At 51.8% G+C, this 24410-nt stretch overlaps 1 protein-coding gene across 2 annotated transcripts; it reads left to right on the top strand.

Moving 5' to 3' along the window:
* The first annotated feature begins 1407 nt into the window (after positions 1-1407).
* Positions 1408-23295, top strand: PROM2 (prominin 2). 2 transcript variants are annotated; one of them, XM_006278737.4, is made up of 24 exons: positions 1408-1933; positions 2820-2869; positions 3544-3746; positions 4316-4436; positions 6655-6718; positions 7194-7283; positions 7582-7781; positions 8189-8263; positions 8352-8415; positions 9831-9990; positions 10825-10977; positions 12341-12464; positions 16159-16250; positions 16824-16908; positions 18008-18154; positions 18527-18598; positions 18795-18887; positions 19261-19314; positions 19912-19992; positions 20189-20257; positions 20824-20913; positions 21932-22038; positions 22165-22250; positions 22580-23295. In XM_006278737.4, the coding sequence occupies exons 1-23, from the start codon at positions 1684-1686 to the stop codon at positions 22226-22228; spliced, it is 2508 nt and encodes an 835-aa protein (XP_006278799.2). In that variant the 5' UTR covers positions 1408-1683; the 3' UTR covers positions 22229-22250; positions 22580-23295. The 2 variants fall into 2 exon arrangements, with proteins under 2 accessions (XP_006278799.2, XP_019336715.2); XM_019481170.2 differs by having other exon boundaries at positions 1696-1818.
* Positions 23296-24410: the final 1115 nt, after the last annotated feature.

Raw genomic sequence — 24410 nt, 5'->3', positions numbered from 1 at the left:
ATTAGGGCCCTCCTGTTTCCATATGGGCACCATCCCTGGCAGTTGCTACTCGGGACCATTTCAGTGCAGCAGAAGAGTCTGCCAGTGGGACATAACTCAGACCCTGGTAGGTTCCTCCTGGCCTTGGGCAGTGCTTCAGGCTGGCTTCACAGATCTCACTGTGCAGGGGCAGACTTGGGTACCTGCTGAGTTCAGAAAAAGCAGATTCACTTCCTTCCTCTTTGGCAGGAGTCAAAGTGTCCTGATTAGGACAGCATGCTCTGTCCGCAGTACCAGGGGCTGCGTGGGAGGCAGTCTGCTTACCCTAAGAGCCAGGGTCAGTGAGGGCTGCCTCTCACTGCTGGTTTGCTCTACATAGACATTTGGGGCAGTTTCTGGGAATAGCAGATACTAATGTATGGTGCAATGTAGGGCCTGAAACCTTGCTCTCCTCAGGTTTTCCTCCTTCCCCCGTCAGCTTCTGCAGAGAGCTTTCCATGCTGCAAATCAGCCGTGTATTGTGGAAAATAGTCTGGACCCAGCACTTTTGGGAATACCCATGTCTCTGGAGTGACTTTGCTCAGTGTGTGGAGGAACCAAAGAAGTGCTGAATGGATTACTAATTTTCGCCCTGCTTCTGATGGGGCTTGGGCCTGCTATGCTGTTCTGACAGTGGAAAGGGGTCTTAAAGAGGATGCCAATAGTCTTCTAAGGAAGCCTTTGCTAAAACAGCTTCTCTAACTCAAACAAAGCACTTTTTCTGGACTTTGCACAGGAGGTTTTCAAAGCAGTGTTAGGGGTACGTCCAAAGGGCTCTGTGCTATAGCTGTGGTAGCCTTCTCACAGGAAGCTCAGCATAAGTTAGAGCAGCCCAGAGGCTGGTCTAATTTACACCCAGCATATGGCCCCTAGAATATGACAGCTAAAGTCTCTTTCAGCTGCTCCTCGGAGGACTTATAAGAGCCCCTGGCCATGTGTACAAAGCATCACCACCTACACATGCAGGCGCTTACTGCACGGCAAATTAATTTACTGCCCAGTGAAGCCAAATAGTATTCAGTGCACGCATAGATGTGCCCACTAAGTCTAGTTTGGAGCTTTTAGTGATGCCCTGATCAATGACAGACAGCGGGATGGGAAGAGCTGTGGCTGCAGGTTTGTGTGAGAAAGAAGTCCCTGTTGAGGCAGCGACTGGACGTCACAGCCACCGCTGCCTCCCAGGCCTGCTGGGGACTCCAGGCCCCTCGCTGGATAAGCCGTGCTAGCATTAAAGCGGTCGGTGACTCAGTCATGCAGCGAGGGTTATGAAACCAGCTGGGATTCTGCTGGCAGGCGCTCCTCACCGCCTCACCGCCTCTCCGCCTCTCCGCCCCACCCTGGCCCAGCCCCAGAGGCAGAGAGAAGCAAGCTGCTGCAGCACCTGGGCCTGTGGGAAGGTGTCGGACCAGTTGGGTGGGTTTCTGAGCTGCAGGGACAATCAGCTGAGGACTGGGGAACACAAAAGGCAGGGATGTATCTCCTTGTGCTCTACTTTGGGGGCTGGAAGCAGGAGCTCTGAGGGGATTTCAGGGCACATCCAAGGAGCCCTTTTTCCTCGCCAGCATCAAGGCGCAACTGCACCGAACCCCAGGGCTGGGTCTGCTTGGATCTCAGCTGCAATCCAGGCTGTCTCCCAGATCCCACCTCTTGTCCAATTCTGCACGGATGCAGGCCTCCCAGCCTGGAGGAGCCTGCAGCTCCGGATTAGCTCTGACCCTGGTGATTGTCCTGGTTCTGCTGGATCCTGTTCATTCCCAGAAATGTGCTGGAACGCCCCCCATCATCCTCCAGTTTGTGGAGGTAGGTGCCGACCTCCAGGTCCCTGCTTTGCACCGCGTCCCAAGCAATCTGGATCCCCTCTACAGTGTGGTCCGGCACTACCTGGATGTGGTCCAGCAGAACCCCTTCCCCACAGGTAAGCCAAATGTGGGGTGCCGGAGAGCTGGGAAAACCCTGGTGCCAGAGGAAAGGGGCAGCATTGGTGGGGTTCTGACCCAGAACAAGCCTGGGCTTTCCAGACAATTCAGCATAAAATCTGGCTCAGATTGGGGCACATAGAGATCTCTTCCTGAATCTTTTTGGCAAGCCCACCCCCATGGCCCCCTTTAGCTGTGCAGAGAGTCCCCTGGATGTGATTTGGACCTGCAGTGGGCCAAGTTGCAGACAACATGTGAACTTGGGGGTCTTTCTTACTTCTTAGACCAGGATCCACTCTACAGTGGGTCAGGTCCTCTCTTGGGCTCCATAGGGGTAGAGGTGTTAGGACCCAGCCCCAGTACTTAGGGTACCCATGCTTTGCACTCAAGAGAGATAGAGGCATTGAGGAGGTAGGATGTCCTGCTATGAGTTCAAAGGCATGAGCTCATACTTTGCTCCAGATTCACACTCAAGGCTGTAAATGGGTGCCTGGTGATTCAGGCTGGGCAATCAGGCAGCTGGGTGTAATACCAGCTCCACTGCTCCCTCAAATACAGTTTGCAACAGAAACTGGCCTGCCTTGCCCACACTGGGTGGATGAGCCTCCTAGACGGGGGGCAGACTCTGGACTCTTTATTAATGCTGGTATCCCCAAACTCACTTTACACTGATCAGCCCCAGTGCTACTACAATTTGCTCCTTGGGTGTGTCATGCAGCCCAAGCCGAGCAAAAGTAGCCAGTTTAAACCCAGTCCACACAAGTGCTAGTTAGGCACTTCATAGTGACCATAGTGTAGCCACACTGTATGTCCTGTGGGAGTTCCTGCCCTGCTTGTCCGCTGCTGTGCTGGGAAGATCTGTGAATAACTGGCTTTATTTCACAGAGCTGCTCAGACGAGCCCTGAATGAGCCAGACTCGGTCAGAACATCTCAGGTGAGCTTGGGTGCAGAGAGAGGGGCACATGCCTACTCTGGGGACTCACCTGGAGCGGCACAGGCCCAGCTGCACTTATCTCCTGGCAGCCCACGCAGGGCTGGGATGGGTAAAGGAGAGGTAGAGTCCAGAAGGAATATGCATGGGGACACGGTTAGGGTTTGGGACAGGAAGAGGTGAGTGGGGCAAGGTGTGATGGGCATGACAGTGGGTCAGGAGCAGACACTGGGGATATGGATGGAGGACTAAGAAGCACTGCGAGGTGAGATGCAAAGGGGCAGTGTGGGATGGGATGGGGTGTGTTTCAAGGGGTCTGTGAGCTTGGGACTCAGACCTGGGCAGTGACCTAGTGGCTGCCACCTACATCCATGTACTGGGTGGATGAGGCAGACATGACTGTGAGTGAGCTGGATCTGGGAAAACCAAGGATATGGAGTCAGGGGAAAGGTCTATGCTGCATGTGGGTGCATCTAGTTGGGGAGGGGAAGGGCTGAGGGGACATGTAGATGAGAATGAGGCAGGAAAGAAAATGATGTAGGGATAGGGACAAGGGAAGGGGTAGATGAGGAGAGAGGGGTGAGGCTTGAGTCAAGGGAAGACAGAGGGATGGGGTGGTTTGGGACTGGGTGAATGACCCATACCACCCTAAGGAAGGCCTGGCTCTCCCCACCTAGGTCATGCACTATGAGATGGGCTACATCATCTGTGCTGTGATCGCTGTGCTCTTCTTCTTCGCCATGCCGGTTATCGGGCTGTGCTTCTGCTACTGGCGGAGGCGCCAGCACTGCGGAGGCCGAATCAAGGCCTATCGCCGCTCTCTCATCTGCCAGCGCAACTTCCTCATGCTCGGCCTCCTCCTCACCTCCATCATCATTCTGTGAGTGAGGGGGCAGCTCTGGCCATGAGAGAGGGACCTGAAGGGGACGGGTGGTTGGGCATGGGCGTAGCTGATGGAGGAGAATGGCAGAGGGAGCCATGCCCTGGTAAGGAAGGGGTAACTGGGAAGAGAAATGGAACCACAGGGCATCACTTGGGGGCTGGTTTGATCTTGACATGCAAGAGCTCACATTTGGGGCTTCTTTCATTTTGCAAATGTCCCCAGTTGGGCACCCAAAAATGGAGGCTTGCTGAATCAGAATCATGGCCTGAAACCCTGAATTTCCAGCCCCGCCAGGTCTTCAATCCCTATTCCCCCATGCTGTCAATCCAGCAACCATGACCGGCTGCACTCTTGTTTCATCCTTCTCTCTTGCTCTTGAAGGCACTGTGCTGTACACAACGATGCCCAAAAACCCATATAGGGCCAGACCTCCCAGAGCTGGGGCTAAAGGAGCCTCTCCTGGCCACAATGTTGGTCAGAGGGTGGTGTTGAATGAGAAGCCTGGTCCTTTTTTGCCAGCACAGAGCTCTGAGCCTGGCTGACCTGTCTCTGCTCCTCTTCCATAGGATGAGCGTGATCTGTGCTTTCATCACCAACCAGAGGGTGAAGGAGCAGATGGAGCCCGGCATCCAGGCTGTGCCATTCACTCTGCGGATGCTGAGGCAACACATTGATGATATCCCCCAGGTGAGCAGGAGCCGGCTTTTCCATTTGGGCTGACTGCCGTAAGGGATCTGTGTTCCAGGTCATTCAGTGAACCCAGGCTGGAGGGGGAGAGATGCATGGCTTTGAATGCAGCCTGGGAAGGAGTGCTGCCTGTCTGGGGCTGGCTGTCATAGAAACCTGGTGTTTGGCTCACCTCTAGAGACTCACACCAAAATGCTGCTCAGACCTATAAGTGAACATGGTTTGATGGTCTTCTACTGTGCTGCAGCACTCAATCCCTACATAGTTTTGCATCTACGTGAGAGTTAATTAGAGTTAACTAGATCCCACGGGTGCAGTCCTTGAGGGCTGGGGAATGCTCCTGAGGGCATTCGAGTATGTGTATCCTTCAGGTGTGCACAGCACGTGCATGAGGATGGAGCTGAGTACGTAGTACTGGGCATTTTGTAGGGCCTGTTTCCACCTGCTCTGACAGCCCATCTTTTAGCAGTAGAAGCCCAATGTCATTTAGAAGTCAGGGGCTTCAGGCAGTGTGGTTGCCACCTCTTTGCATGCATATACTTGTGCTTATGCACACATCCATACATGCCTGAAGGAGGTGTATGCACTAATGACCACGTGGATGTGTCCTAGCCCTCACATTCCAGAGGGTTGAGTGAGTGGGTGGACACAAGACAGCCCTGCACCTACACACCTAAACTTATATGCACCTCTCTTGCACATGCGCTATTTTATGTCAGTGCCTGCCAGGTGAGCAGAGGCTCTGTCAGCACAACGCCAGCTTCCAGTTGTCAAACATGGATGTGTTGTTCTCTGCTCTGCTTAGGAGAGGGATGAGAAATCTCTCTCCTGGGCAGAGCACTTCACTCCACAGCAAGCTGCTGCCAGACTCTTTGTAGCCAGTGCAGTAATGGGAGTAGACAGGTGGGCCTCTTCAGCGACTGCCACAGATGGTGTCTCTTGAGATGGGAAAGGACACACATCACCTTCACAATGTGCCAGGGCAGTGCTGAGCCAGGCTGTGTGCTGGGCCAGTTGGGTAAAGGGACATCAGCTTCCTTATTAGGTGTGGGGAGTGCTGTGTGGGGAAGGGCAGGGACTGTGCAGTGCCATGGTCCAGGAGTTTGGGGTGCTGTGTAGTGTAGAAGCATAGAAGGACCTTGTAGCAGATGGCCTATGGAGTTGGGGTGCTGGCTGCGGGGTGATTCATAGTCACATGGGCTCCATAGTGTGATGGAGTGACAGCTTCCACTTAGGGTGACCACCCGTCCCTAATTCGGTGGGACAGTCCTGGAATGGCAACATCAAGTCCCAGGCCTGGGCTGCATGACTCCAAGACAGCATTTGTCTCAGACTCCCGGTATCGTGCAGGGATCTGGGTTTTCTGTTCACTGCAGAAAACTGCAGGAAGTGGCAGGTTTTCCTTTGCAAGCTGGCAGCATTCCAGCCTGCAAGGGGCTGCTTGGCGCTGCCGGGAGCAGGATCCAGGGGGCACCACATGCTTGTGCGCACTCACACACATGCATATGGCTGGGAATACAGCCAGGCATCATGGAGAGCAGCTCCCTGAAGGTAAGTAATGTAGGGGAGGGGGCAGATCGAGGCCACCACAGTGGTAGAGGGAGTGGGACAGGGACTGGGAATGCTGCCCAGCCAGGGCAGTGCATGGGGCATGCAGCCAGCATGGCGCATGCAGCTGGCACAGGGCTCCTGAGTGAAAGGCAGCAGGGCGGGGAGCCCCAAGCTCACAGTAGGCAGCCCACATCAGACCCTGCTCTATTTGGCTCTTCTCCAGCCATGCAGGGAGTTGCAGGGGGGTGGGGAAGAGGTGGGCATGTGTCACGCCTTTCCATTTGGAAAAGGTGATCATCACCCTACTTCCACTCCCTGCCTACTGGCGGCCTGCCCCTATGTCTCCAAGCTTGGGCCAGGCCAGAAACAAGGGGGAAGCCATGTGATAGGCTGCAGCACTATTAAACATGCATTTTAATTGCAAAGCAGTTTCCTTCCCTCCCTCCTGACTGAGGTCTACCCCGGCTCTTGACAAGCTCTGCTTCCCACCCTGCAGCCTGCCACAGGGCTCAGGCTCTGGGATGCAGATTCAGTGAGCTTGGAGTGGGTTGACTGAGCTGCACAGTTCTTGATGTTGCTGCAAGGTTTTCATTTCAGTAACACCCTGTGTTGATGCTGCCTCCCTGGCACTGAATGGGCCCTCTCTCTGCTTCTCTTCCTCTCACAGGGGATGAATTCGGTGGTGGAGCAATTTGCAGTCCCCAAAGACCAAATAATTGGTGACTTGAACAGTGAGTACCTGGCCCAGTGCCTTTTCTCTCCTGCACCAGGGTGGATTTCCCATTTCCAGGGATGGGGACTGCTGGCAAGGATGGCTGTTCGTCAACGCCGTCCCTATTTCTCCTCTCTGCATTGTCATTTCAAGTCCCATGCATTTCTGTGCCTTCCCTCCTTACACATGTTTGCCTTCAGCTCCCTGCTCCCACTGATGTCCTGATGAAGCTCCCATTTGCTTGGACAGAACCAGAATCAGGCCTTTAACTCCCACCTCACTTGGCTGGATTCTCAGAGTGTGCTATTCTTGGCTTTGCAAGGAGATACTTCCCTTCAGACCTCACCATTGGCACAACCGATTTGTGCACCAAGTGCCCGCAGTCTGTACCCCAGCTCCCTGAGTGGGTGAGGCTCCGTACCAGGTGTAGAGAGCAGGATCAGTTCCATGATTTCCAGAGGCAGCAGCTGATAGGGGTTTCTGGTCCCTTTCAGCTGTTGGCTGGAACATCGGCCTCACCATCCATTCACAGCTGAAGGACCAGGTGTACTCCACGCTGGAAGCCTTGAAGGGCAGGGCAGAAGGTAAGGTGGTGGCTGGCCTTCTCTGGTGGCAACAGAATTGTGCTCCAGAAAAGAAAGGAGGTGTCACCAGAGATCTCCTAGGATAGGCATCTCCATGCCTCTCTACCCCACAGAGGTCCCTTTTGCAGGGCCACCAGCTCCTCTTTCTTCCTCATAGAGGGAGGGAGCTATCTTCATCCCTAACCCACATTCTGAGGGCTTTCTTTGGACTTTCAGGAGGGTCTAGGGGAGGAGAGAATAGCATTAGCTGCTGCAGTGGCACAGAGCACTGGCACTAGCCTTGGGCTTTCTCTTTAAGACCTACAGAACTCGCTGCACCATTTACAGATTCTCAATAAGACCATCTGGACACTGACCCTGTACCAAGGCATGCTGGCACCCAGGCTGAGAGACCACAAGAAGAGCCTCGTCTCCCTTCTGGATGATCCCCGCTGCACGTCCTGTGGCAGTTTGCTGGAGACAGCCAAGCACTTGGAGCTGGGAGCTAATTATAGCAAGGTGAGTGGCCTTGCGGAGGAGGGAGGCAGGTTGCTTCTGGTCCAAGAGGGCAAGGATCCCTGCTAGCCTCTTCCTCCTGAGTCAGAGGGAGATTTGGTCTTGCTACTTGAATGGCTTTGTGTCCACGTAGTGTTGAGTATCTCTCAGCATTGCTGTTCAGGTCTGGTCTGATTAGGGGAGGGGAGCCAGAAGATTAGACCCTGAAACCAACATAGCTATGTCAGCAAAACCCCGGGTGTGGATACAGCTCTGGCAATAGAAGGGGTCTGGGGAGGTGGGATTAAGCATGTCAGCCTGCACCATGTCTCTGCTATGGCTACAGAAATGTTGGCTTAGCTGTAGTAGCCACATCTACCACTAGAGAGAGGATTTCACTTTGCTTATGGACTGATGGTTCCTTTCTACAGGTTCCTTCAGTGGAACATGTTTTGAAGACCCTGCATGGTCTCCCCAAAGGGAACTTCCCAGACATGATTTACCAGGTAGGTGACTGAAAAGGCCAGCAGCTGATTTGGCGAAGGGGAGGCTGATTTGACTGTCAGGTTTCAACATCTGTATCTTCTCTTCTAGGCCAACACCACCTTCAATATGATCCCAGATGTTGCTGTTGAAAAGATGGCAATGGTTGTGCACGGTGAGCAGAGCCCTTTCACGATGGATGGGGCATTGCAGTTTCAAACCCTGGCTTATGAAACTATGCAATCTACCCCTTTAAATGTCTAAGAAAAAGACCTCTCAGCTGAGGTCGCAGCCATTTGGTTCCCCCAATAAGTGCAGGCTGATAGGGTATGCACAGGTTGTGGTCTCCCCTGGAGGGGTTACTTTTGCTGCTGTTTACTTTGTGGTTTGCACCACCCAGGCACTGGCAAGCTGACCTATTTGTCTGCAATGGAACTGCAAGAAACAATCAAATCTTTATATAGGCATCATAATGCCTTGAAAATTGGAGCGAACAATGGAAATGCTTAAAGTCACTAAAGCACAGGTAGGGAGGTATATGATTCAGTTAAAGCTCAGCCTTTGAGATGCAACCCTTTATTGCTTCTAGTGCATTAAGGTCATAGAGTCATCGGGCTGGAAGGGACCCCAAAGGATCATCGGGTCCAGCCCCCTGCATGAGCAGGAAAGACATCTGAGGTCAGACGACCCCAGCCAGGTGACCGTCCAGTCTTCTCTTGAAGACCTCTAGAGTAGGTGATTGCACCATCTCTGGGGGGAGCTTGTTCTATAATCTGGACACCCCAGTTGTAAAGAAGTTTTTTCCTAATGCTCAGCCTGAAACTATCTTCCAGGAGTCTGTGGCTGTTGTTTCTAGTTTTCCCCCAGAGTGCCCTGGTGAACAGTTGTTCACCCAGCCCCTGATATGCGTCTCTGATATAGTGGTAAGCTGCAATCAGGTCCCCTCTCAGCCTTCTTTTCTTAGGCTGAAGAGTCCGAGATCCCTCAGCCTCTCCTCATATGGCTTGCCTTGCAAGTCCCTGATCATACGGGTGGCCCTTCTCTGGACCTTCTTGAGCTTTAACACGTCCTTGTTGAAGTGTGGCACCCAGAACTGGATGCAATACCCCAGCTGCAGCTGCACCAATGTTAAATAAAGCAGGAGAATCACTTCTTTGGATTTACTGAAGATGCATCGATTGATGCATGCCAGAGTTGTATTGGCCCTAGCGGCTACTGTGTCACATTGCCAGCTCATATTCATGCTGGGGTCTATTGTTACCCCCAGATCCCTTTCATTTGTAGTGCTGGTCAGGTTAGCGATGCCCAGCCTGTAGGTGTGCTGGGTCCAAGAGTCTTACTAGAGATCAGGCCTTCAGTGTGCCCAGTGAAGACAGGCCTTATACTGAGGGCCCTTAATCACCTAAACTTGGGCCCCATCAGGTGAGATGGTGTGTCCTGAGTAGAGCAGGGATATATTACCTAGATGGGCTTTTATGAACCTTCCCCTTGGGATGGCCAGAAAGCACCAATGGTTACCTCACACCATCTGTGTCCCAGTGCCTGGCCTGCCTACTCATCCTTTTCTACATCTCTCCTCTCAACTTGCAGACCTACAGTATGAGGTAGTCAGAGTTGTGGAGGAGGTCCAGGTCTTGGCAGATGACTTATCAATCTCAAACCATACACAGCTTGTGGCCAATGCCCTTGCAAGGATGGAGAATGGCAGTCGGCCTTACCTTAAGGAGATCAAACATTATGAGAAGTACAGGTAAGATAATTTCCCACACCTGCTGTAACCCCACTGACATCCATGAAGTGACTCCCAATTCATTCTGGAGTAAGCGAACTCAGAATTAGCTCCCTGAACCCCAGAAGCAGGACCCTGCACGTGTAGACACCTGCATTTGCATGTATCGAATGTAGGTGCAATTAGCCCCAAAATCGCCATTTTTAAAGCACATTAAGGGTGTGCATGTATATATGTGTGCCCTAACACACCTTAAATTTAGGTTAATGCGCCTTAAAGTATCTCATGTAGATGCACCCAATAATTAACAAGTCCCTATTTACTTTCTCTGCACATTTTATTGTTTTGCTAGCTGCTATCGTGCCCCCCCCCTTCAAGCCTGTCTTTTCTAAGTTAAAAAGTTGTAGCCTATTTAGTCTCTAGCTAAGAAGTTCTGGCCTTTTAGCTTTCACCTATATCAGCAGGCCTTGAGTCTGGGACCTTCAGCTCCTTATCACAAGCCTCTACCATGTGAGTTTAAGATGTATTTCCATGGGGGCAGCTAGTAGAGATTGATGTCATACAGACGCTGCCACTACCCATCTGTGTAAGGGCCTACAGAGTGTATCACACCAGGACAAGGTGCTTCTACAGAGAAGCCCACAGGATGGTGGGTTTCAGGTCTCCCCATAGACTCCACTAGCTGGGACTGAGGCCTCAGTGACCAGCTGAGGTGATACTCAAGGGAGAGTTTGGGACTGATTTTCAATTATGGCAGGTGATGTTTCAAACTTTCCTCATTCCTCAGGTTCAAAAGAGGAACAAGGGTGTATGGCATGCTCTTTCACCACATCTGAGCCCCTCTTCTCTCACCAGGTGGATTGGAGGCATTGCTCTGTGCTCTGTAGTCCTTATAGTCGTCATCTGTAACTTCTTGGGGCTGGCCCTTGGAGCCTACGGGCTGTCTGTGCGGGACGATCCAAGTGACTATGAAAGCAAGGGAGAAGCCGGGGCCACGGTCCTGATGGTGTAAGTGGATGGTACTATGCTAGGTGGGGCAGAGGCATGCTCGGGTCATTTACAGAGGCGACGGGACAGATGGTTTCTTGAGCACATCTAGAGCACATGGCTCTAGGACCAAAATCCATCCTTATTCTGCCAGCTGGGAACTTCTCCATGATGATGTGGCACTTAGGAGTACACAGCAAGCCTGGATGGGAGGGAAGGAACTGGGAACAAGGGGGCTTCCGTGGCTGGACTTTTCTTTTGTCATGCACTAAGGCCTGGTGCTTCTTAGCACTCTTCCATCCACGGAGATGGCAGAAAGCCAATCTCATCTCTTACTGGTGTTTCCTCTGGGCTTTAGTCATCCATTTGCAGGTGACTTTAGCATCTTGAGTCCTCACAGACCTCTAGTACCATCCTGCATGGTCTGAGATGGTTCCTGAATTATTAGGTGTGTTTTACATGAGGTGGTTATAACTCAGCACTATTGGAGATGGACCTGGCAGGTCTTTACTTAATATGGTTGGTATAGATACTCCATGGGCTCACAGCAAGCATCCTGTTAAAGTGGTTGAGTTAACAAGGGTCCTTCTTGTATTTCTTGGGAAGTTTGTACGGGCAGTTGGAGAAGATGGCCCTTGAGGTCTCCTCCAGCTCCGTGCTTCTGCAATTCCCTCCTTTGCAGCTGTTCACTCAAACTGGGTTTCTTTCTACAAGATGCACTATAGCTGCAACAGCAGCTCAGGGCTCCTGGGTGGGATCCCCTGGACTGTGCTCTGCAACAGGTCAGATCAGATGATCGTGATGGATCCTTCTGGCCTTCTAATCTTTAAACCAATGGCTGTAGTGTGTGTTTCCTGCATGGATTGTGCTCTGAAGGGAGGGGAGAGTGCCCTTCTCAGAGAAACTTCCACAACTTGTGCATGCTGCAGTATTGAAATGGTGGGACCCAGCAAAGCGGCATGGTTCAGCTCTCCATCAGCTTCTCCCCTGCAGAGGCCCCTGCAGATGCTGGGAGGTGCTGCTCTTTCCTGCTGTGCCTGGGGAGCTTGAGCAGGAGCCTGCATTCCTGTCCCTTGCATTTCCTCCCAGCAAGGGCCTCCACTTGCTTCACAGCAGCTGTGTCTGGTGTGGCCTGGTCCCCGGGGTATTCTCACGGAGCCAGAGTGGATTCTAGCCTGCTCAGCCTGCCTGTGTCAGAGCCTCATGGTACAGGTGAGGTCCTGCTCTGGGAGGGTCCTGTGTAGCTGTGGAGAATTGTGTGCAGATGCCTGGGGCTAGGAAGAGGAGCAGGGCAGCTTCCAACATGCCCACGCCCTGCTTGTTCCAGCACATTCACTGCCAGCCAGGCTGCTCTGTAATGCAACTTCTCTCCTGTCTATTCCAGTGGCGTCAGCTTAAGCTTCTTCTTCTCCTGGCTGCTGATTCTCTTGGTTTTTGCCACCTTCTTCATTGGGGGAAATGTCCAGACACTGGTGTGTAAGAACTGGGCTAATCAGGAGATTTACAAGGTAGGTCCTGGCTCTGTTTGTTTGGCAGGACACAGGCTCAAGCCAGGATAAGCCCTGGCTGCAGAAGAACCAGCTTGGTCTTGTGCCTCAGCATTGTTAACTAATGCGAAGCTGAATAGACATGCATGCTCTGTGCCTCACACAGACTGCGCTGATCACTGTTTGCACCCACAATGCCCTGCTGTACACACCCACTGACCTCATGGTACAGTCATTGCCATGCACAGACAGTGCCAATTCCTGTGTGTACACATGCCCTGCTGCACATACCCAGCATCCATGAACTCCTCACCTGGCACAGACTATGCCAATTACTATGCACATCCCATCTACACGCATGTGGTCGCCCCTTTGCACACTGACCGGTACACTCCTTATGCACCTGCTGCACAGTCTGTCTCACACATATGTCACCCTACCACACCTACAGGTGCATGCCTGCCAACCCCGTCACACATGCAGTCAGCTCTCTCTCTTACACTTTTCAGTGAACAGTGCTGCCATCGTTTGCTTGATCTCATGAATGCATTCATTGCACCTTGGCCTTCATTCTCCCTTGCCATATGGACCCATCATTCTCCCTGCATCAGAGGGACATAAATGTCTGGCTGATCAGGCTCTGATACAGTTTCCTGGTAGGCAGAGGAGTTGTGGGGTTAGAGATGAGTGTGAGAGTTGGGTCAAATGAGAGATGCATAGAATCATAGAACATGAGGGTTGGAAGGGACCTCAACAGCATTCCCTCTAAGCTGCGTGCATGCATGGCTGCGCACAAGAGAAAATCCTGCTGCGCAATAACTTTTTAATGCTGTGCACACAGTGGTGTACCGGCAGAGGGGGGCAGGGGCAGTAGGGGGCCATGGCCCCTGGGTGCCAGCCTGAGTGGGGGTGCCCAGTGCCGTAGCAAGGGGGTGCCAACGCTCCCTCCACCGCCGCCGCCGCCAGCTTCACATCCAGCTGCTTGCCACCCACCCCAACCTGGCCACAGGCTGCTGCAGGAGTGGGGAGGGAAGGGGCAGGCACACTGAGATACCCATGCACTCCCAGCCAGGGTTGCTCACAGATCGCTAAACCTTAGAGGGAACATTGGACCTCAGGAGGTCATCTAGTCCACCCCCTGCTCAAAGCAACTAGATCATCCCAGCTCAAGCTTTGTTGAGCCGGGCCTTAAAAACCTCCAAGGTGGAGATTCTACCACCTCTCCAGGTAACCTGTTCCAGTGCTTCACCTCCCTCCTAGTGAGAAAGTTTTTCCTAATATCCAACCTAAACCTCCCTTGCTGCAACCTGAAACCATTGCTCCTTGTTCTGTCATCTGTAGTCACTGAGAACAGTCCAGCTCCATCCTCTTTGGACCCACCCTTCAAGGAATTGAAGGCTGCTATTAAATCCCCTCTCAGTCTTCTCATCTTCAAACTAAATAAGCCCAGTTCCCTCAGCCTCTCCTCAGAAGTCATGTTCTCCAGCCCCTGAACCATTTTTGTTGCCCTCCGCTGGACTTCAAGCCTGTGCATACATGAAAATCAGTGTGACTCAAGACATGACCAGTGTGCTCAACATGTTGCAACCTGCAAGCAAGCAGCAACTACCCAATCACCCTAGAAAGTCTCTTGTTTTATCATCAGTACTCTGGTTCTATAACAGCCTGATCATTATTACCGTGGTGAGCCCTGGCTGGGTCTAGTCAGCATTGGCATGGTGCACGTGAATACTATCTTGTAAATGGTTGAGCGAATGTTTTGTGTGATGTGACACACTGGAAAAGACACCTGCTCACCTTTAACCCAGCTCATGGACTGTGTGTACAATGAGCCAGAGGGGAACAGATCCCACCCTTTCCCTCTGCCTTGCCTCCCCTCCCCTTTCCCCAGTCATTTTCCCATAACTTCCATGTAGTTACACCAGGGATAAATATGGCTCCAGGTCCGCAGTGGCCCTGCAGTGCAATGATTAAACCTGTCATCAAACCCAATTCTGCCCTTTCCTGTGTGTAATTTAATAACATGCTTGTTGCACAGTGTGGAACAATACAATTATGCTGGAGTCAGCCCCTTGAATTCCTTCACCTCTGGGCATGCAGGCCATGCCAGTGAATTAATTAAACCTCATCAAATGACAATTAACACTTGATCCCAATTTGGAAGGCAGTTGTCACCACAACTCTCCCCCCGCCTTTGCTTCAGCCAGCTGAAGTTCACAAATGGAGAGAGGTACTAATAGCTTTGTCTGGCCTAGGGGGACAAGTGAGATCCAAGACTGGGACTGCAAAATAGTTAGCAATGCTCCTTTTCATGCCCAAAGACTGAGCCTTTCACACTGATGTCGAGAGGAGTAGAGGGAACTGGGCCTCATGCCATGGTGGGGAAGAGCAGATGGAGAGATTCCAGGGCAGCAATGAGCCTGAAGTGCGTTAGAGCTGGGCAAGTGTGTTCATAAAATCATACAATGGTAGGGCTGGGAGGGACCTACAGAGGACGCACCTAGTCCAGACCCCTCCTGCAACTAATTCTTAGATGAAAAATTTTTGGCTGGATAACATAGAATATGATTGACCAAACAGCATCACAAATTTGCATTGATTTTGCTACATTGTTGCATTTTGCAGGGGGCAGGGAAAAGAAAGCCCTGAAATGAACCATGGCAAAATGTGAAAGGACATTTCATTTTAGAAGCTACTGAAGTTTTATTTACCAAAAAAAAAAAAAAAAAAAAAAAAAAAAAAAAAAAAAAAAAAAAAAAAATGTTTTCAGACTCTCCAAAAGGGATTGTAACATTTTGCTCAAGAGGAAACAATTATTTTCTTATGTTATGGTTAGCTGATTTTTAAAAAAATTTTGGAACAGCCAGAAAGCTGGGAAATCAATGACAGGCAGAGTTCTCCAGTACCTGTATCTCTGGTGCTGTATCTCTGAAGTGCATCAGTCATATAAGATAGCATCATGCATTCAGGGAACCCTAAAGCAGGGGGAGATGATCTCTGGCACGGGTGCAAGAGCATGGCACGTGAAGGGTTTTTGCTTGGCACGTGTGCCTTGGGGCAGATGGCAGGGAAGGGACTGGGGCTACTCTGCCAAGACAAGGATTGGGCCCCTTGTGACTCTCCCACCATCCACCCCTGGCATGTCTATATCTTACAAGTCAAGATTGCAGGTGTTTTTGGCACTCCACCCAAAAATGTTGCTGACCCCTGCCCTGAAGGGACGGTCAGCTCTCAGGTGAGAGGCTAGTGTTAAAGCAGAACTAGGGACAATACTCCAGCATGTAGCACCACAGCGTACCTGGGTGGGTGTAGTGCTATGGTTGTGGCATTCCTAGGGTGCGGTGTTACTGTCTGTCTTAGAAAGTAGCTTTATGGCTGTAGTGTGCCCACGTTGCAGTGCTTGGCTGTACCATGTACCCATGAGACTCCTGGTCCGTTCCTCATATGCAGGGTGGGAACACCTTCAGCTTCCCAGAGCCCTCTGGTGACGTTTTGTCTGATGCTGAGGCTGATTTTAGCCTCTGTGCCAGCCAGTTCCCTCTCACAGACCCTCACTCCTTTTCCTCTCTCTCTTTTTCCTTCCCTGAATACTAGTGACACCAACATGGCTGGGCCCCCTCTTGCTCGATCACCCCCTGCTCTCTCCATCTATGAATGTGAGGAGTGTGTCTCATTTTCTCAGTGTAGTTTTTGAGAGTTTTTTCTTGCTGAACAGTTTGTGGACACACCTGGGAACCTGCCTCCATCCATGAACATCACCCAGCAGCTGGGCTTGAATAGGAGACTAAACTTGACCTTCACTTACCAGTGAGTATCATACCGTGGGGCTGTCTGGGAGAGCTTATTGCTGAGTGGGATGAGAGACACTAGGGATGAGTGAGGGGAAGCAGCGGCCTGGTCAAGGTCCTGTGGAGTGCCAACCATGGCACAGGATCTTTATTTTTTTGTGGGGGGTTTTTTAATGTATATATTTCATGTTCCAGATCAAATTAGCCAAATCAGTTCCAAATCGTATTAATTGAGCAGAACTCAATCATTCTAAACACCATGTTTGGCCCTACAACCGGTGAGCATCCTCCATCTCAGACCTATCACCCTAGGACTTCAGATACTCCTAAATCCATTGGCAGGCATCCTATGTGCAGGCCCAAGCCTGGAGGTCTTGGGGTTCAGATGCCCCCTGATACTACAGGCAAGCATCCTCCTTCCCAGACACTTAAGCCCGGGGCTTCAGATACTCCCTACACTCGATCTTAGCCAACAAGAGACCAGCCACAGCACAGGATTGCAGCAGGCAGGACTTCTTGGGAAAGGCTGCATGGGGGCCTGATCTTACCTCTCCCCTTTGCCTTGTTTCCCTTCCCCACTTCTCTGTTACAGGGAGTGTAAGAAGGGTATGGGCCTCTGGGAAATCCTGGAGCACAATGACACCTACAATCTTGATGATCACCTAAGACTTGCCAAGGTGAGGAGACACCACCCCCTGCCCTGAGGGCACAGGGCCTGTCCTCTTCAGTCCTGGGCTGCCCTAAGCATACATGGATAAAAGAGGATGGGAATTAGTTGTCCATGTCTCTTCAGTTCACCAAGGCCCCTGGTCCCTGGTAAGACCCCTGTATTCCATAGAGGAACCAACCCAAGTGAAGATAAAGTCTTTATGTCTGTTGGGTTGAGGGCTTTTCCAAGGGAGAGGACTGGATCCAAGGGACACAGCCTTGTCTCACAACATGAGGGGTGAATCTTCCCCATTGCATCTTCTTACCCAGTCTGGGCTTTCATGACTGGATGTCATTGCTGGTCAGGAGAGAACTCCCTTGGCTGGGGTGGGAAGGGAACTTGGATGGGTGATAGGTCACTCATTGCCACAAGGATAACAGCTAAAGGACAGGACAAACTAAAGAGTGGAGGAAAAATCCTTATGCTTGTGAAACTCATTGATCCGTGCCTCTTAAAGGTCTCCCTCTGTCCGTGAGCTGCAGAGGATGTGTATTCCAGCTACATGGCCTTGCCTCCTCTGGTCTGACAGCTTACAGCGCCAGTTCTGGAAGTCCTGTTTCAGTCCCAGGCCAAGACAATGGCTTCCTATAGAAACTCCTTGCAATAGCAAAACATCCCCTCTCCACTGAGTTTCATTGTCAGCATTTCTGTAGGGTGCTGAATAATGCTCCCATAATGCTGAATGAAGAACAGCTGGTCTGTGTGTGAAGAAAGGGGATCTGCAGCAGAGATGCCTCTACCAGGGAAGGATATATAGGATGCTGTGTGAAGCATCCTATATGTGTTGAAGTCATGCTCTCCTGCTTTTATAGGATGAGGTGCACAAATTGACCTCTACTGGGGTTACTGTTGTAGGGTGGAGCCCACTTCTTTGAGTTGCTGTGCTGCTCTCCCTGGTTTGTTATGTTGGGTTGGAGCAGAGTGAGGTCACAGCATGTGCTGGTCACCCCACCTGGAATGAACCAAGGCTCAGTCCAAAGCCCAGGTCTGCAAAGAGCTTTGGGTCAAGGTCCTAGCAAACAGCAGCATCCATGAGTCTGGTGGTGATGCCTTACCTTAATCCCTAGTACACCACAGAGTTTGAGAAACTTCTCAGCAATTTCAGCACCCACTTTGGAGAAATCCACATCCTAAACAGTGTCGGGAGACGGGACCTAGAGACCTTTGCCCGGAGTGGGATCGACCGCATCAACTACCCTGCATTCTGGGCAGAGGTGAGGTATGCCAGGCTAAGGCGCCAGAACCTGATACAGTCCATGCCAAGCTGCTGGTTGCTTTCTGGTGTCTGGGAGCATATGTACATGCCATGTTTTTTACCCTTTCATGGGCTGCAACTGCATGTCTGTTTGCATGAGTGGGATTTCCGGATGCTTTAAAGGTCTTTCTTGTGCATTAGTCAAGACTTGGCCAATAGTCTGGCTCGAACAGGGCTTAGCAGGCTCCAGTCTCAATGCTTCTTGCCCAGACTGACATGTCTATACCCTGTGCACAGCCCCCCTGACCTTCTCTCCCTGAACAGAGCCCATCCTTTTCTTGGTGGGCTGTGTGCACCACTAACTAATGATGCTGCTGGCTGCTTCCTTCAGATGCAGAACCCTATAGTGAAGACAAGCCTGGAAGGCCTAGCTGTCAGTCTGGAGGGCCTCCAAAAGCTTCAGGTGAGCATGGAGCCAAGTGAGGCTGAAAGACAGATGTGTCCTTGACTGGGAACTGGGTGGGAGGAGAGATCAGAAATGGAGAAGAGACACGTGCTTTGCCTGCTCCTACCCAGAGAGGCAGCTCCCTTGAGCCCAGCAGTTTCTGGGATCAGAAGAGCCATCCTTGACTCTGGTCCTTCTGGTGTCCCCCCTACAGAAAAACAGCACGGTAGCAGCACGGCTGGCAGATGAATCCCAGGCCCTGTGGCAAATTCAGAACTCTTCTGTGCGCACCCAGGAGGCCCTTGTGGTGAGTATGTGATGGACAGGGGTGTACCTTGAACCTCAAAGGTGATGGGTCCATGCTGTGCTCCAAGGGCTGGGGTGCTGAGGTCTAGCTTCAGTTAAACACTTCTTTCTGAGGTCCCTAAGATGGGCAATAGACCATTAGTGGTTGTGGGCACCAAGAGGGGCTTTCATTTATGCCCTTTGAGTACTCATTTGCAGTATTTGAAGAGGAGACCGAAGGGCAGCATGGCTAACCTTTGAGGCCCCTTTGATCATAGCTCTAGGGATAAATTGAAGGGGACGTTCATTGTTGTGGTGTATGTGTGAGCATGCAAGGGGCAAAAGACACAGACCCACATCTGAGCTACAAATGTCACTCCCCCTTGGTTTTTCAGGTGCAGCTGAATGGGAGCGTCCAGTTCTTATCTGAGATTGCAGCACACCTACAGGTACTGTTGCCATAAGACACCATAGACAGACCTCAGGGAGTGGACTATTGCTACCTAGGTTGAGCAGTGCTGGCCTGACCTGTCAGCCACTCTTCTGCTGGGTGTACTGAACAGGCACAGATCACCATGCCCTGAATGTCAGGGGAAGGAGGCACGAGGGCTTCCATGCTCCATTACCAACACAACCAGGCAGCAACCTCCTTCTTGGGATGGTGCGACTGATGAGGAGAGCAAGTGGTGATTTCCATAGAGGTGTCCAATGCCTCTGGGCTGTCAGCTTCCAACTCTCTTTGGATGAGCTAAGAGTGGGGCAGCCAAGCAGTGGGGTCACATGGCAAAATAGGGTGCAATTTTGACCTCTGGGCCCTACTCTTGGGTGAACGCATGGAAATAGGGACCCTTTCTGCTTACTCAGGGCTGCTGTGAAGATTGGGGAGGGAAAATTATCACCGCTTTGTTCACATGCCCATAATGAAGTGCATTGTTCCCCCAGCTCCACCCTGCTCCCAGAGCACCCCACAATGCTCATCTCAGCCATCCCAGCTCTCAGTCCTGTTCATCTCCCCTGTGCTTCCTTATGCTTCTTTTTCTCACCAGGAACGCATGAGATGGACAATGGCTGAGATTGCTTCTGTGGAGACTACCTTGCCTAGACAAGCTCACAGGATCCTGAAACAGGTGAGTGAGGAGGGGACCATGGCAGACCTCTCCAGTGTGCTCTACAGCATCATAACCTGCCAGGATCTGTATAGCTACCCTGCAAACCAAATGCCTGGCTGAGATGCAGCCAACAGTATGCAAGGCTGTCCACCATGAGTCTGACACCCCTCTGGAAACTCTCCTGTGTATCTCAGGCTGTTGTCTCTTTCTGCAGGAGATCAGCTGCTTCACGAAAAAAGAGGTGGGGTATTTCACCCAATACCTGCAGTGGGTGAGGCGCACGGTAGGTAGTGATGTCGGCAGAAGAACTAGCAGAGCAGAAATGAGAGCTAAAGCTCCCAGGGGCACTCATAGCTTAAAGTGCTGCCAGTGCTATGGGGCTGCATGGAAAAGAGTAGAAATGTAGGTGCTGGGTTGGTTTTGTGGTTGAAGCACTGCACCAGGCTGCTGAAGACCTGGGTTTGACCCTGACTAAGACCTGGGCTCTCCTCTGTGATCTTGAGGGAAGGGCTTGCTCCTTTGCTCCATGTCTCAGTTTACCCAGCTTCAAATAGACATGATAATACCATACTTTCTCACATACAATATGCCCCTGAATAAAACATGCAACCTGTTTTTGAAAGAAAGAATGAAATAAAAATGGATCCTTCTTTGAAAGCCCCTGCTAGGACCAGAGGGCAGGTAGTGAAATAGAAAGTGCCTGCAGCCAGCAGCTCTTGGGACCTCTTGGGAGATACTGGACCAAAGGCAGCTCAGATGCTGGGTACTGGGAGGACTAGGTTTGGGACTACAGCTGTCCCTGTGCAGGTCCCTTTGTAGATAAGTTTCCTGCCCGCTCTTCTCTTCCAGCTTACTAAGGAGGTGGCTTCCTGTCAGCCCTTTTCCACTGCTATGGATAACGGCCGGGTGATCCTGTGCGACCGCATTGCAGACCCCTGGGTAAGGACAACAGGCCAGGCCCTGTGGGGAAGTAGCTCTCCTGCCTGCCTGCCTTCCTCTAGGAACCTGTTGTAGGCACTGCATGGGCAGCTCCCCAGCTCCATAGAGACATGTGTGCATTCAGCATGTGTGAAGGTACCTGAGCTAGCTCAACTTTGGCTAAGAGAATGGTAGCAAGGCCATGGCCCCAGGCACAGTACCAACCGCAGGCCCCAGGGGTATTGGCATCTTGTCTCCCAGTCCCTGGGCCTGCTAATGCCCACTGCATTATACAGGGGTGACATAACACACAGTGCTGGCAGCAGGGACCAGAAGGGCCTGCCCTCTCCCCTGTGACTTCGCTTCCCCCGGTCAGCCCATAGAAGCTGCAGTACACCAGCCGTTCAGCATTCGGGCTCCTGCTCCATTATCACCTCACTAGCCTCTAGCAAGAGGGAATAAATGAGGCTCCCGCATCTCATCTGAGCAGCCTGAAGTGCCTGCAGCCTCCACAGAGAAAGGTCAGAGCAGGACAGATACAGCGAGGCCAAGGAATGTGTATACCCCATGCCTGGGGCCCTCCCTGCCTCTCTGCTTGAGCAGGATGGGAAGAAGGCAGGGTAGGGGGCTGCCTGGTGGCTGGGTGCAGGGCATTCACAGCTCCCCAGTCATGCAGTGGGAGGTCCAGAGAGGGCCTGCTAGAGAAACAGTGTGTGCATGCATGTGTGTATGTGTGTGTGCATGTATACACGCATGCATGTCCATGTTGCCCTGGACTGGCTGGTATTAGGGCTATTCAACTGTACATCAACCAGTGCCAACCAGTGAGGTGAGTTACGGACCACTAAGTCCCAGCTCTTTGCTGCCTGCCTGCAGCATAAAGCAGTAACCACAAGCCAGGTGCTCTTGCTCCACACTGGGGCATTAGTCTTGGACTCCAAGTGCCCCCATCATCAGCCTGCTCCTGACTTCTCTCGAGCACCAGAGGGGCCATCCCTGCTGGACAGAGCCAGTGAGGGGACATGCCATGTCATTCCAGAACGCCTTCTGGTTCAGCTTGGGTGCCTGCACCTTCTTCCTCATCCCCAGCATCCTCTTCGCCATCAAGCTCACCAAGTACTTCCGCCCCATCCGGAACCGGCTCATGTAAGCAGCCAGTGCCTTGTGCGCTGGGATCAGGACTGTGGCTCATCCTCCCCAGCTGGTGACAGCAAGAGAAGCATGAGCAAGAGTAATGTTAGCTTCTTTCATTTTCTTCCTCTCTGTCTCCAGCTCTACTGGCTCGGAGGAGACCTGTCCCTTCCACATCCCCCGCGTGACATCTCTTAAGATGTAGGAAGGGTCTTCATTGTCACCAGGTGAGAGGGAAGCTGTTTAGTTGGGGAACCCTGGGATCTTTGTGCCACAGGGACTTCCAGACCCAGGACTCTGCTCTGGGTGGGTTCTTGGCCCTCCCCGTCCCCTGATGGTAGGAGCACCTGCACCATCGTCCCCTCCTGGGATGGATGCTCTTAGCTGTTCATGTACTATGGAGCTAGGAGCTCAGATGCTGTTTGGGGACCTTGAGTTCCCTTGAGGCCTCCCATAGCTGCCCCTGAGGTCCCCACTAGGTTATGTCTCAGCTGGTCAGGGGAGGTTCATGTCTCAGACTCCCCAGGTGCTCACTAATCACTCCCTTCACTTCCAGATCTCACAGGAAAAGTGCCTGGATTACTTCCAGGGACAGAGTTGTTCCTGATCCATGCTGCCTAGCCTTCCCCATGCTGCTTCTCAGCTCCTGGAGGGAGACACCTGCGAGGACTCATTCCCCTCTCCCAACCCCTAAGTCTCTTCTCTCCAGCATCTCTTAGGGGTGGTGGTGAATTTGAACAGCATGGCAAGACTATAGAGGAAATTTCTCCTCTTCAGCAGCTCCGAGTTGGCAGGGAAGGGCCTTCCCTTGGTTCCTCAGGCTTCTGGCATCCCAAAAGGGAAAACACTCTGAGGCCTCCTGCATCCTAGTGTGGTTTTGGCACCCTCCCAGCTTCAAGCTTCTGAATGGTTTCAGGAATCTGTATCTTAGGCTCTAATGAAGACCCACAGCTCTGCCTCATCTCCATCTCTTTCCTTGTGTCAATGCACACGTGGGACTACAGCACCAGGTCTGCTCCTCCTGGTCCCTCTATCTTCAGCTGCCTTTCCCTCCTACAAGCGGCACTGGCAGGCCACCCCAGCAGTATCCCACTGGAAGCCAGTAGGATGCTTCTGCCTTCCTTGCTGTGTTTAGGCAAACCCCAATGCAGCACTGTCAAAAACTGTCCTGGTGTGTTTTCCTCCTTGCCATAGAGTCCTGGATCTAGGACTGGGGGCTGAGGGCACGGGGCAGGAGAGCTCTGAGGCCATTAAAGTGCTTCTCCTTTCCAATGGTGTTTGGTTGGTGGTTCGTCTCATAGAGCTCTGCAGGGGAGGCTGGAAAACAGACCAGTATGGCTGGGGAGTCAGGTGAGGGAGGATTGGGGCCAGAATGGCCAGGGAAATGGTACCACTATGGCTGGGAAATTGGAAAAAAGGACCACTGGAGAACTGGGATGAATAAAGTGGGGTGTTGGTACCAGTATGGCTGGCAAGCTGGGACTAGTATGGACAGATAACTAGTACCACTAAGGGGGGGTTCTGGTACCACTACAGCTGGGTAACTAGGACCAGTATTTCTGGGAAACTGGAACCATGAAGGAAGAGTACTGTTTCCAGTGTGGTCAGGGAAGTGGGGCCTGTATGACTGGGGTCTTGGTCCAATGTAGAAGGTACTGAGACCAGTATGGCAAGGGAACTGTGACCAGTAAGGCAGAGTACTGTTATCCAGGATGGCTGGGTAACTGGAACCAGTATGGCCATGAAACTTAGGCCAGTAAGGGGTGGTACTGGGACCAAAATGGCCAAGTGATGGGCTATCTTTTGACCAGTGTTTCAAATTCAGGATAAAATCCCAATTCCAGGACTCTCTTGGGGCTTTGCAAGGGCGCAGCTCTGAAATTTGGAAGAGGGGATGACTAACAGATGCCTGAGCAGGAGCAGCTGAACAAGGACTAATTGAAGGGTCTCATTTTCTCCCTCAACTGTGACCCAGCAGCCCATTAGAGAGAGCTGCTGTGGGCAGCAATGGAGAGGTGACTGCCCAGTCCCACAGACCCTGGCTTCCCTGAGCTCTGGGCTGGGGCAGTGTGCTCCTGGACAATACTGCATCACAAACAGTCTCCATAGGTTATAGAAGGGAACCAAAATGCCTCTTAACTAGTCCCTGTTGTTGACCCCCAGAGGCACGAAGAGAATCAAAACAGGCTTACAATGCCAGTCCTGCCAAAAATAATATTTCCAAACATACATGCAAATGCGTTTTATTAATACATGTAATCATGAAGTTCAGATAAGAATGTAAATGACCAAACAGTGCAGGTGAGGCACATCAAGCCAACAATTACAAGTGTTAAAATGCACATTCATCTAAAGAAATAACCATATCATTAACATTTGAAAGACAG

Source organism: Alligator mississippiensis, chromosome 7 (assembly GCF_030867095.1).
Source record: "Alligator mississippiensis isolate rAllMis1 chromosome 7, rAllMis1, whole genome shotgun sequence".
In the NCBI taxonomy this organism is placed as follows: Eukaryota; Metazoa; Chordata; order Crocodylia; family Alligatoridae; genus Alligator; species Alligator mississippiensis.
The sequence above is the reverse complement of the archived record's forward strand: the minus strand, read 5'-3'. Positions and strand labels throughout refer to the sequence as shown.

Bases quoted from the DNA above. Each gene is read 5' to 3' on its own strand.
- PROM2 (XM_006278737.4), top strand. From the start codon at position 1,684: ATGCAGGCCTCCCAGCCTGGAGGAGCCTGCAGCTCCGGATTAGCTCTG. The intron at 7,782-8,188 runs GTGAGTGGCCTT...TCCTTTCTACAG, and splicing joins TGGGAGCTAATTATAGCAAG to GTTCCTTCAGTGGAACATGT. The intron at 18,599-18,794 runs GTGAGCATGGAG...TCCCCCCTACAG, and splicing joins AGGGCCTCCAAAAGCTTCAG to AAAAACAGCACGGTAGCAGC.